Raw genomic sequence first — 13,964 nt, 5'->3', positions numbered from 1 at the left:
ATAGAAAACTTGAAAAATAATGGAATTATTAACGTTTAAATGATGCTAGGTCACTATTATATGAGATCTCAAAGATCTTTGCAAAGAAAACTTAAGTGTAAATGAAAATATTACTTTAAATTAGAATAGTCATTTTAAATAACCATGGCTTTGATCAATTTCCCCTTTAACAACAACCACAAAAAGGTCTTATCCATCTTAAGGATAAAGAAACAAGGGTTTTAAGTGGAATGCAAGGTCACAATAAACAATGATGCATAAATTAGAACCACTGCCCTGAAAAATCTCAAGACTTTAATTCACAATATCGAATGTGCTGTCAATCAAAGTATAGATGAAATAAAGAATCTAAGGTGATAATGTCGTGCTAATTTTCCTCCAGTAAAACAAGCTATATAAAAGGTTACTTTGAAGGGGAACAAAAATCCCAGACCACAAATGTTGTCATTCAAGAAGGGTTAATACTCCAAGGTCTTTTGGTGTATTCCTTAGGCATATAACTTCTCCTTAGGCAGCATTTGTAACATCAGGTTGCCTTTCCAGAAATATTTTATAAACAGGTTACAACATTGAATACACTAAGTCTGACTCATTTCTTGCCATCATACTTAACTTTGCATACTAAGGCCAATTCTTGATTTACTAAAGAATTGGGTTATCAGAAAATGTTAAATTTTATTAAGCATTCATTCTGGAAGACTGGGGTATGTGGTTAAATGGCTAACACTAAACAGTGCTTTAAAAATATATGTCTAAAAAATTTTTCATGTCAAACAGCTGGTATCTTTATTGATAACTGGTATAAAAGGTGATGTTATTTTTGAGCCTCATAATTCCTAGATACAGGTATATTTAGAAAGAGAATATCTAAATTTACAAGAATTGATCATTGATTCAGTCCCTAGCCCAATCAGTTTTACAGATATATCAAAAAGCTGTTTTACATCAAAATTTAAATTGTGTTCTACAGTGATTTTGATTTACCAAAGTTAATTGACGCAGATATTTGTGATATTGAAAGAAAATGATTTATAGTAACTAGGGATGATTTTGCTGCTTCTTTTAGATAAGCCATTATCAAAACCAGCCACTTAGAATTTTTATTTACTGAAAATAAATAGCTGACATTCCACATTTTTCTTTACAATCATTTTTGGAAAAAAATATGCTTTCTTGATCTTTCCTTATTTTTTTAAAAAATATGATAGGAAATCTTAGTCAACATGAAAAACTCTAAAAGCATTAATAGTCTTGTCAATTTATATTCTGGGGGGAAAGCAAACTTTTATTTTTAATTTCCTAAACAAAATTTTCAGTTGATTGCTATTTCAAAAGAATAAAACGTGAGGTTTAATAAAATATTTATTAAAAGATGGATACTTCAGTAGTTTGTATCTGGTGACTTTGCTTGACATAACTGATCCATATTTGTTTAACTATTTTAAACCTATGTCAGGGAAATTTTTTTTACACATTTTCCCTGCCTAAAATAAAATTTTGCATATTACATAAAATAATATGAATAAATTGAACAAATTGACCAAGAAGTTCATCATCAGCATGAAGAAACTGTACAGGAAACATTTGTGAAAGCTTGTGTCTTAACTACTGCTTTAATAAATGAAGAATTGACACTTGTATGTAAAATTAAATGTTGGCAAGAAATGAGTCAGACTTAGTATGTTAAATATTACAACCTATTTATAAAAAACAAGTATTATATAGTAATGATGGGGTCCTAGGAGGCAATTTGGATAAGCTGATGTGTTTAAACAGACTAAATGGTTCTTGAATCCTGTGCTCTCACAGGTCTTTGGATTAAACAATGTATTGTTGGTAAAGCTTCTAACAGGGCCTGTTTTGAACATTGTATTCCTCTTTAGTCTGCCTGGTCTTGTCTCTAAATTGAAGCTTCACCCCATTTGTAAACTGTGGAAATTATGTAACTAAATTTCTTACAATTGTATACAAAGTAACCAGGGATTTTAGACAATAATCAGTGAGCGCAAAAGAGGGAGAAATAATACAAAAGCTTTAAGAGCCATTTTCATTCTGCCTTTATAGCTAAAGAAAAGACCACACTCTAGATAATCATATTTGCTTTAATTCTGCCAGTTGAGCAGAATATTTCTATATTAAGGATTTTAGAACTAAATGCTAACTTTCGTCTATGTGAAAAAAGAGTCTGATTAGTGATTTTTTTTATTAGAGCAGTTGTAGAGTTTATAGAAAAATCATGCCAAAAAAATACATTGTTCCCATATACCCGTCCTCTCACATAGTTTTCCCTGTTATGAGCATTTAGCATTAGTGTGGTACCCTTATGAAACAATGTTATTATAATCATATTATTAACTACTGCTCATAGTTTACATTAGGGTTCATTCTGTGTTACACAGGTCTATGGTTCTGTTTTTCTGTTGTCATTTTTTCATTCTGGTAACATATAAAAACCTAAAATTTCTCATTTTATTCACTTTGAAATATACAATTCAGCAATGTTAATTACATTCAAATTTTTGTGCCTCCATCACCACCACCCATTGTCAAAACTTTTCCATCACCCTAAACAAACTCCTTCCCAATTAAACATTAACTCCTCATTTCCCACCCTTGCCCAGCACCTGGTAAACCTGCATTCTGGTATCATACTTTGTGAATTTCCATATTCTACTTATTTCACATAAGTGAAATTATACAATATTTGTCCTTTTGTGTTTGGCTTATTTCACCCAACATGATGTCTTTAAGGGTCATCCATGTTGTAACAAGCATCAGAACTTCATTCTTTCTTACAGGGCCAAGCAATACTCCATTGTGAGTATGTACCACATTTTGTTTATCCATTCATCTGTTGATGGACACTAGGGCTACAGTCACCTTTTGGTAATTTTGAATAATGAATATTTGTTAGAGTTCCTGTTTTCAATTCTTTGGTGTATACACCTAAAAGCGGGATTGCTGGGTAATGTGATCATTCTATACTCAACTTTCTAAGGACTGCCAAACCGTCTTCCACAGTGGCTGCACCCTTTTACATTCCCACCAATAATATATGAGGGTTCCTATTTCTCCACATCCTCTCCAACACTTGCTTTCCATTTTTGTTTTTAATAGCAGCCAATATAGTGTGTGTCAAATGGTACCTCACTGTGATTTTGATTAGTGATTTAAATTTTACTGGTCAAATACACCTTTTATCTGAATCAACTAAGATTTCTTATTCAGCCTTTGTTCAAGATACTTTTTTAACTGCATAAAGAACAGCAAAACATGTCTGACAAATATGTTTCTCCCTAATGTTATAATCTTATAAGTATTACAGAAAAACTAAATGTACCAACCTCCCAGCAAGGCTGTCATTAAAACAAGATTTGAGAGTAGTTTTACTTTAAGTGAAGAACTTGTACTGAGGGAAAAAACTCAAAGATTTCAGGGATGCTGTCATAAAGTAAACCTTTGAAAAATTTCCATTGAATTAACAGTTAATTTTGCCTGTGTAAATAATACCGTGTCTAACACAAACATCAAATAACTGTTAATGGAATAAATAATGTATGTTGATTTTCCCTGCCTTTTCAATCCATTTCAAAGCTAAAGCAGAAGGAGGGGGAAAAAAAGATATGAAGATATGACCAGTATTATCAGTAGTATAACCTATTTTAGGAAGAAGGAGAAGCAGGGAGCAAAGTATACTGAATTTGGACCTGGACTCAAACCACATACTAACTCTGAGAACTCAGGCAAATCAAAATTCGAAGTGTTAGTATTTGAGGAAAAAACTCAAACAAATATCGAAAACTTATTACACGCAAGGAATTATAGGGATCCCAAAATCTACCTGAGGACACAGAGTATAAAGAGATTCAAGTTAAAACTACAGAGGCATCAGACAATATAGATATAAGGCAACAGATGCACATGGTGACCTAACATAACATAGGTGAATGACAGAACTGAGAATTACCTCTACAGGCATACGGATAATAAAGACAGTGTTCTTGGTAAGTATGAGATCATGCTGGACTTTAAGGTACAAGTCGAATTGCAGAGAATTACTCGAGGGCTGTATCACTTGGTTACAGTGTCTTCCCAGTGCCAGACACTGCTATGTGCTTTCCATCACTCTCTCAACCACCCTGTACTAAGCATTATCATCCCCTCTCCTCCAGTTTTATTTCTTCAAAGAAGGCATGACTTAGAGAGCTAAGTATCATGCCTAGATTATAGGGAAGCTCATGTCTGAACTCAAAGCTATTTGACTTTCCACTATTATAACACTGCTTCTCTAAGCAAAGTTGCAAAGCTAGTAAAATGAGTAGATGAATAGCTATACTTGTGAAGAATGAATGGACCAATTTGGATGGAGCAAAAAGTTCCTGTAAGGGAACAGTGAAAGACAAGGCTGACAAAAGTAAACAAGGAATAGAGGGAGAGCAATGGGATCAAGCTTAAATTAGAATGTTATCCTATGCACCAGTATTCCTCAAACTGGACATAATGTTGGGTTTCTTACATTCCCTATAAGAAATATTTTAAAATTAATTTTGAAGCTTCTCCTAAATAAATTATAAGAATGTTCTGGTCTAAAGGCCACCTTACAACTCAAGGACTGTCTTGTCTGCCTTTGTACTTACTACTGAATTGGAGCTCAATGTTCCCTTCAAGCAGTGTTTTTCAAACTGTTGTTATTAGTGTGTCATAAAAACAAGACCAACTTTTTAAAATAAATAAAAAGAGAATGCATCTCACAAAGTAAGGTAAGTTCTGTGACTTCAGTTTCAGTGTGACAATTCAGTAGCAAAGTAAAAAAAGTTACATTTTACTATGAGCTAAGATTTAAAAAAAAACAGGGAACTCTTAACTGCAATCTACAGATTCACTCTCATGGGTTTCTGAAAATTCTTAAATTTGAGAAACACTGTTACAAGCAATGTACCACCACTGCTTAGCCATACAAGTAAAAGCTAAACTAAACTTAAAGAACAGATGAACTTATATCAAACGGATAAAACAAAATATAAAGAAATATTTTAAATAGACTATTCAAACACTGGGGGAGAAGAATATGATCAAAGCACGACTTCGGGGAATTTTACAAATTGAAAGCAAGGTTAAAATCAAGTTCACCAGTTAAGAGAAAAGAATCCCTAAGATTAGGACAAGAACTCTGATGCTATTATTAGGCTGTACAGGTAGACAATAAAAAAAAAAAGCAAATTCAAACTAAATTTAGGTACTAGAGTAAGGATCATTCCAGATTTTCCAAAGTCACAATGATGGTGGCAGATTTCCTTTCTTCCGTTTAGAGATTGATACTAGAAACCAGGAATGGAAATGCCTTTTGTCAACCTAAATTAAGAAAAGGGAGATGTGCTTGGATTACAGAAGATGGGTGATAAGAAAAGAAATGTAGAGAAGAGAATTTTAAAGCTGACCCATAAAAGTGCACAGAATTGAATGGGGAATAAAAGGAAATGGAATGTGTGGTCAGTTGTTATATAAAAGGCCTTTAAAGAATCATGCCTCTCTGTACTCACACCTTTGTGTGGTCCCCTACCCACAGTAAGGCTGGGCTTAACCATCTTGCTGTAGCTGATGGAACATCAGTAAACCTAACACTGGCAGAGGTTTGAAAAACATCTGTGCAATAGAACTTGCACTCTCTTGCTCCACTGTGAAGAAATCAAGGCTAGCTTACTAGAGGATATGAAGCCATATGGAGCAGAGATATGCCAACCCAACTAAGTACCCTAGACCAACCTGCCAGAAAACCACCAGACATATGAGTGAGACCATTCAGGACCATTCAGCCCCAGAAAACCTGCCACCTGCCTGCAGAACACATAGTAGACCCATTGTGAGCAACATTAAAAATGGTTGTTCTAAATATAAGGGGGAATGCAACTGTGGACAAAATAAAAATATTAATATTGTAGTAATGGAAGAGCATGTAACATTTGTATAAAGATAGTGGTTACCAGAGATTCTGAAGGGAGGGGGAGGAAATAATCGATGGAACATAGGGCATTTTTTAAGGCAGTGGAATTAAGTGTAAACCATAATGTAAACTAGAGACCTTGGTTAGGAGAAATGCTTTAATATTTATGCATCAATTGCAACAAATGTACCATACAACTAAGATGTTATTAATAGGGGAAGATGTGGGAGAGGGGTACACGGGAATCCCTTGTAATTTCAATGCAACTTTTTTGTAATCTCTTTAAAAACAAAGTTTATTATATACATACATATATATATATTTTTTGTATGTATTATATACATACATACATACATACATACATATATATATATATATATTTTTTTTTTTAGGTACCGGGGCCAGGGATTGAATGAACCCAGGACCTTATATGTGGGAAGCTGGCACTCAAACACTGAGTCACATCAATTCCCCTGAGTTGGTTCCCTCATCCATTTGCCTGTTGTTTGTTTTGGTCCCTGAGAAGCACCAGGGACCCTGAACCCAGGACTCCCCCATGTGGGAAGCAGGAGCTCAATTGCTGGAGCCACATCCACTCCCCAAGTTTATTATATTTGAAAAATGGTTGTTCTTTTTAAAGTCACTAAGTTTTCAGACAGTTTGATACACAGCAAAACTGACACAGTTTAACTGACACAGGATATTTTAAGAAAAACCAAGGTAACTCAACTATACATAATCTACACTTTCAAGAACAAATTAAAACTTCTTGTTTTGGCATCCTAAACTCATAGACTAGTTCCAATCTACCTTTTCTAATCCACTTTTCTCCAAGATGCCGAAACACTCTACTCACTATTCCCTAAACAGCTTGAACAGTTGTTCCCATTCCTCTGAGTTTTCATTCCCATCTTTCATACTTCTCTTCATCCAGATCCTCTCTCCAAAACCATAGACCCTTCCCTGCTCAATTTTTAGCTAAATTAAGTAATTTCAAATGTTACTACTCTTAATTCATACTTCGCTTACTGTATTTATCACTAGGCACTTTACTATCTAATACAGTTGCTTAACCATTTATACACGCACCAGATTTTATAAGCTCTGAGAGCAGAGTCACTCCCTAGGTCTCCATAGCTCTCTTAGTGCTCCCACAGAAGAGGAATTGAAATATTTGATTTAAATAAATTAAGAAAAGACATACTAACTGAATTTTAACATGCTGTCTTGGCTAAGTATATGTACATAGAGACGATTAACTTAAAAAAAATAATAAAGGGGCGAAAAGTAACATTTTTTCTTCTGAATTATACTCTGCATTCCTCGATGCCAAAAGAAAATCAGTGAATCAAAAGGCTTGCTGGGAAAACAACAGTTACAAGTTGCATAGGCAATGTGACAAACATTGCCTGGCAAACTTTTCATTTTGTAAATATAAACTACTAAAATTTCAATAATTCAAGATATGTTAAACGACCTACAAACTATATCTGTGGCAACTGGGAAAAATAACTATCACCTTTCATAGAATCTCAAGGAAAATAAGTACAGTGGCAGTTTCACAGTAATAATAGATATTTTTAAAATTCTTGGTTTTGTAAGTTAGTCATATAAAATATTATGAAGGGCATACTTCCCTTCCTTTTTTTTCTATTTTTTTTTGACAAAGCTGGGCAAAGTTTCCTCCTTTGCTAAAACTGGTATAAGTATATTCTAGAAAGTGAAATTAATATATCCATCATGCAAAAATACTAATTATGAACATCTGAAAAAATTATTTCCCATGAGCATTATCTAAACTTTTAAATTTTAAATGACTTATTACTCCCTCAATACCTAAAGTAATTATCACTGATTAACAAGCAAGCCATCTTACCTCATGATTTGAAGAAATGTCTACAATCAACTTAAGATAGCTTCTAATAGTCAAAAGAAAAAAGCCTAATTTTTTTTAAGAAAAATACTAAGCATCCTCAAAGCTTTTAGCCACTACAATTAAACTATAGACACTGTAGCTAAACTAAATATGGAGATAAAGAACAAAAGAACCAACTTGCATCAAAACGATGAAACAGAAATATACAAAGAAATATTTTAATACACCATTCAAATACTCAGTAACTCTCTTCATTTGACAGTCATTTCTTATAGCAATAAGACACTCACAATGGTTACTTAAGTTAGGTACTAAGGTCTAGCTCAAATTCTATCTCCTCACAAATGCTTTCCTGAAGTGCTTACTACCTATTTTGAACCTTTTATTGAAATTAATAGCCATAAAATTAATATATTCTCCTAAATATTCAATAATTAACTGATTAATTAGGCACCCGCACAGACTGAAATTATTATATGGCTATAAAACAGAAAGTTATAGATTTATATGTGCAGCTATGAAATATCAAAGATACATTTTTAGGTGAAAAGAGCAAGACATAGTGTACAGTATGCTTTCAAAAAAGAACAAACTATATTTCTGGAAAGATGAACAAAAACTATTAGATGATTTCCTTTGTGGAAGGTGACAGGAGGTCCAGAATAGGAAGGAAATCAACTTTTCTTTGCATGCCTTTCTCAGTGTTTGAATTTTGTAACCATTTCAATTTGCTACATTTTCAATGAAAATTTTTAAAAAAATAAAACAAATTTGTTAGTAATTACTATCTTTAGGCAGCTCTTCAATTGTTATCTAGAAGTGATATATTTAAATCTTACCCCATTAGTTATGTCCTACCAGAGTTTTACTATATCCCCTTTAGCATCAAAACCTGGTCTTTGCATATAAACACTTTAAAAGTACACAATTTCAATCACATTAAAAGGTCAAACCTCTGTTTTAATTAGGACAATTAAGTATGCTTAATTTGCTATTCTCTTTAACCTAGTAAAAATGAATTGTGGAGAGCAGATGTAGCTCAAGTGACTGAGCACAGTTTCCAATGTATGAGGTCTCAGGTTCAATTCCCGGTAACTCCTATAAACAAAATGAAAAAACCAACTCTCTCTGGGAGGCAGATATAGCTCAGTAGTTGACTGCCTGCTTCCTATGTATGAGGTGCTGGGTTCAAATCCCAGTACCTCCCAACAACAACAACAAAAGTGAATTTTTAAAGTAATTACTAAAGAAGTAGAAATATTCTTTACCTCTCATGCTCAGTTTCAATTATACTTAAATATGGTTTAAGATCATTTACTGGATCTGTTCCAGATTACTACATTCCTGGAGTTTAGATAACTTAAGATGAAGAGAGCATAATGAATAAAAATATAACCTTCTGAATATATTTTTTCTTTTCGTTCAATGCTTCTCATTAAGAGTACGATAGGTTATTTATGCAGAGAGACAAATTTCCATAGTGTGGGACTGTCCTGATCACTTCAGAAAATTTAGCATCCTTGGCTCATGGGCACTAAATCCCCAGTCACTTCAACAACCAAAACACTGATCCCACTTATTTCCAAATTCCCTCAAAGAGAAAACTGAGAGATCAAAAGTCTATGCCCAGTTGAGCAGCACTGCTTATATGTAACTAAGGCATAAAATATATATATTTCCACAGTTGCAATTCAATTCTGTAAGACAGTTGTCAGCTACCAGAAGATAAATGACCAATAACAGTCATAACTCATGCATAATCAACCAGCCATCCGGCCCAGTATATAATGCTGTCAGCACATATCACACCCCAACAAATTATTCTTCACCTATCTTAACTGCTTAATTTTTAAAGAGGATGGCTATTTTAAAATGCTTTTAGAACTCCTTTGTTAGGATCCTTCAGTGTTTAAACTCACAAATAACCTTCTATTATACTGCACTTGTCCCAGAGGAAAAAAATATATAAATCATTGTTTACTACAATTATTTGTCTACCTTTCCTCAGAGAGTGCATGCTCCCTGAAGCCAGGGACCATGATCATGGCTGCCAGGCCCATAAAATGTATTCAATAAAAATGGTGAATGAGTGATAAACTGAATGAATGAATCCAGCACAATAACTAGGCCAGGAAGTTACAAACATGATCAATTTTTACATATAGTAATGATCCTGAAACAAATAAATGAAATAAATTATTTCTGGTTATATTATAATCTGATTCTAAGATGTTAAGAAAATTAATGGTAAGCATCAATTACATTACCCAGCTTAAAGCTAACTTTTGAAAGATATAAATACACGATTTATGACAGGCACTCTCATTTCTCCATCCTCTATTCCTTGCCCTCCTCCACTTACGCTTAAAGCAAATGTTCACTTAAAGAAACAAAGAAGGGTATGATTCCAGGAAACAACCCAACATAAAGGGTAAAACAATACTGTTAATAAGAGAAACTAGTTTAATGTTTTTCATTTTAGGTACGTCTCAGAACTCAAAAAATCTGTTACTATCCAACCTCATTCAAAATTAAAGATAATACATAAACTAAGGACTATAAACAACTTCTACTTTTGTGGGTTCCACTACATTCTCCAGAGCTTCACCTTATGTTGAGGTAAAATTTCAGAATAACTCATTGATATTTTCATAAATGCAACAATGAGGATTATATAAGCACTGAGTATCAACACTTACAATAAAAAATATATTTAATTCTAAAGCCCAATAACTCTGTTTGTTCATTGTTGCCTTCTTGAATGTGAATACCCCAGGGTTACAGGAAAAGCTTATATAGAAAAAGTGTTAGATATCAAGGCATAATTTTCAGCTTCTCTATTTCTAGCACTGTATTTATATTGTTCCAATGAATCCCATAATTGTAAACATCAACTTTGCTCAGCCTCTTATCAAAGTGCTAGGTAATAATGGCTAGGATACAATTTTAAGAAAACAATTATGTTTCAAGTTACCTTTCATTTGACAGGATCATTAAAACAAAAAGGTTACTTTTTTTCTTTTTGAAACAATCTAGAAAATGTTCTAGAGGAAAGCAAACATCAGCTATACTTTGTACCTATTCAAAAATGGGAGATCACTTTTCAGCGCATTTAAATTATTGTGGGATTGTAGGATATTGTTTTTGAAATCCACAAGCAGCATTTGTTTCACAACGGTTTGATGGTTTATGTCAGTAGCAACAGTCAAAAACAATTATGTGTGGTAAAAAAACTAATCACTTAATAAAAGTAATACAGGAAATTTACTTTTTAAAAAGGAAATTACTTCCATGTTGACAGAAAAGTATGCTGCTTCATCCATTAAAAAAATATTTTAAGTGGTAACTTTATGTCACTGCCCCCCCCCCAAAAAAAAGGCTGGCTTGCACGAGATTTCTTTTTCCTAGAATTATTACTCCTGCTTATAAATATTGCTAGCCAAGAGAATTTACAGTAATTAGTCAAACACATGACTGGACACATTAGGTGAAAAATAGCTTTCAGCAAAATTAGACTAAGTAGTATTTTTCACTTTTTAAAAAAGCTGACTTTTTAAATGAAAGACTTCCTATCCTCAGTATGTTACTGAAATAAGTTTTTATGGAATAAATCTTTATAAACAAAAAAAAATGAGTGGGAACTTCCAAGGTACTGAAATTGGCAAATTTCAACAATTCTTTAAATGCAGGATTGCAAAGAATGACAATCTCTAATTTTTGCCACAGGTATTTATCAGACCTATGTTACCTTAAATGGGGAACTTTTACACTGCACAGACTCCTAAACAAGTCACAAGTTGATCTCACAAAGTTTTGTTGTTGTTGTTTTAAAGATAATGAACCACCACCAAATAATTCGTGACAAAATTATATACAATGGAGACTTTTGTAAGTGATCAAGTATCCCTAATCTTATAAAGGAAAAATCTCAGAACTGGGAGGCTAAACATAAGTGAAAATAAAATCTACACTGAAACACTAAAATGTTCATCATTGTAAGACATTAAGTTCATCGTCTTTGCAAGAACAAATTCCCTATAACGATACATTCACAAGTTAGCTCTTAATATGACTGGTATGAATTGTTTTGTTGTTGTTGTTGTTTTTCCTTCACAAAATAAGACGACACTCTTATCAGCAGCACTTTGAAATTTCAAACGTAACTAGGTTAGGAATAAGTCTAAATGTAGACCCAAACCCCCAATTTCTATCAGAGAAGCAGACAGGGTTATTAACGTTCGCAGTCCTAGTTAGAAAGCAGTTACTGGAAAGCAGTGTCCTTGGGCAAGAAAAGGATGGAAAGGTCGGAAACTGACCAGAGCACAGGTCAACCTGAATCTTAGTCGTCACAACTTCACCTGGAGGCCAAACAGAGAAGCCTCCCAGAAATCGAGGCGAGAGGAAGGCAGAGGACGAGGAAAACGTATTCCTCAAAGGGGAAAGCAAATAGCGGACTCTGGATAAACCGCCCTAAAGGGACATTCGACCCTAGGATACAAGAACAGTGACAGCTCCCCTCCGCCGACAAGAGCAATCTTTACCAAGCAGTGAACCAAGCATGCAAAGGCAGGAAAGGACACCCCCGCACTCCCCCCCACCCCGCACCCCAACGTCTCGCCCAGCTAGAGGGGGTCGGCGGGGCTGCTCCTCCGAACATCAACAAAGGCCCCTTCAGTCCTAAGGCGAAACTCGAATAACAAAGGCCCGGAGACAGCGAGGACGGGGCCAGGGGCGGGACGCAGGAAAGCCAGGGGAGGCAAAGGAATCAAACCAGGGAGGGCGGAGGGCCGTCGGAGTGGGAAACAGGCAGAGGCAGGGGGCGCGGTAATCCCCGGCGCACAATAAGATGAGAAGGAAGAGGACTTGGCCTCCATTCCGCACCTTAACCTCTCCCAGCATCGGAGACGGCTCCGGTCCTAGCCACCTCTCTCTTCTCAGCCGCGGGGACCGCGCAGTCCCGAGTTCAGGGAAGGAAAGGGGAGGGGGGATTTTCCGCCCAGACCACAACTCCCTTCCCCCAGCCGGGAGCCGCAAACAATCGCCACAACGGCAGCCACACAAAGGCGCCTTCCTCGTTCTCCCCGCTCCGGCACGGGCGGCGGCGCCGACGATGCGAAGACTGAGACGACCACCGCTCGACCGCCTGGCGCTCGCTCGCCCTCTTCCCCCTCAAGCTGGGGAAAAGGGGGAGGGGACCGGAGGCGCCCTCACCTGGCACAGCTGCTGACAGTACTCCGTGGCCGCTTCCACGGCCGGTACCCGGCTCTCCCTCAGCTGTCGCTCCAGCTCCTGGAGCCGCTCGCCCAGTCGCTGCAGTTCAGCGACGCAGCCGCCTCCGCCGCGGCTCAACCGCTCTTGCTCGGCCTCCTCGTCCGCCATCTTCACACCCCGCTCCGTCGCGTACGCACCTGGGTCACGTGATAACACAATGCCACGTTCGGTGGGGTCACGTGCCGGGCGCGCTCGCACGCCGCCGAGCACGTACAAAGGGCCCAGTGGGGAGGATGGAGAGGAGGGGAGAGGACGGGGCTCTGGTGGTGGTGGCGCGCGCGAAAGCGAACTCGAGGGAGGGGAAGGGAAGGGGGGAGGAGAAGGGCGGGGTTGGGGCGGTGCGGGAACCGCGGTTTACTTACCCGGAGCTCGAAGTGGGCGGGAAATGGGCAGCAAGCGGCCGAGAGGGGCGGGGCCGTCGAGGCCTGCTCTCAGTCACGTGGGCGCCCGATGGGGTAAAGCCAGGGGAGGGGCTGCTCTCTGGAGCTTCCCGAGCCCGGCTTGGGTTTCCCCAGTCCCTGAAGTCTTTCACGGGTATATGCCCCAGTTCCCCAAGAGAACAGGAGAGAGAGAGAGCTCTCGGTGACCTGGGGCAGTGACTGCATTTGGCGTCGGCTCCTAGGCAGGCCAGAGGCAGGAGAAGAGGGAGACGGTAAAACCCAGCCCTGGACCGCAAGCTCGAGAGCCAAAAACGGTTCTATGAACTGTCAAAATTGTCTCTGACTTCTCACCAGGCGGGGGAGAGAGATGTAGTGAGATAACACATCTTTTCTCACTAGGCCCTCCACTATAACCCCTAGAAGGCCTCTCCCCCTGGAAACGCAATCTCTAGAGGGTGGAAGCAACAAAGAAAAATAACAACTGGGTCAAAAGAGA

At 37.1% G+C, this 13,964-nt stretch overlaps 1 protein-coding gene across 1 annotated transcript in view; it reads right to left on the bottom strand.

Moving 5' to 3' along the window:
• ZNF292 (zinc finger protein 292) overlaps nt 1-13,762 on the bottom strand; it is a 114,484-nt gene extending 100,722 nt beyond the window's left edge. Inside the window, exons 1-2 of the mRNA XM_058307128.2 lie at nt 13,451-13,762; nt 13,029-13,225 (exon numbers count right to left, since the gene is read on the bottom strand). Coding sequence (XP_058163111.1) covers nt 13,029-13,196 — 168 coding nt within the window. The 5' untranslated portion in view covers nt 13,197-13,225; nt 13,451-13,762. The remainder of the gene's footprint in view (nt 1-13,028; nt 13,226-13,450) is intronic.
• Between the last annotated feature and the right edge of the window lie 202 nt (nt 13,763-13,964).

The sequence above is a fragment of the Dasypus novemcinctus genome, chromosome 11 (genome assembly GCF_030445035.2).
Source record: "Dasypus novemcinctus isolate mDasNov1 chromosome 11, mDasNov1.1.hap2, whole genome shotgun sequence".
NCBI lineage: Eukaryota > Metazoa > Chordata > Mammalia > Cingulata > Dasypodidae > Dasypus > Dasypus novemcinctus.
This window is presented reverse-complemented; position numbering and strand designations above follow the sequence as displayed.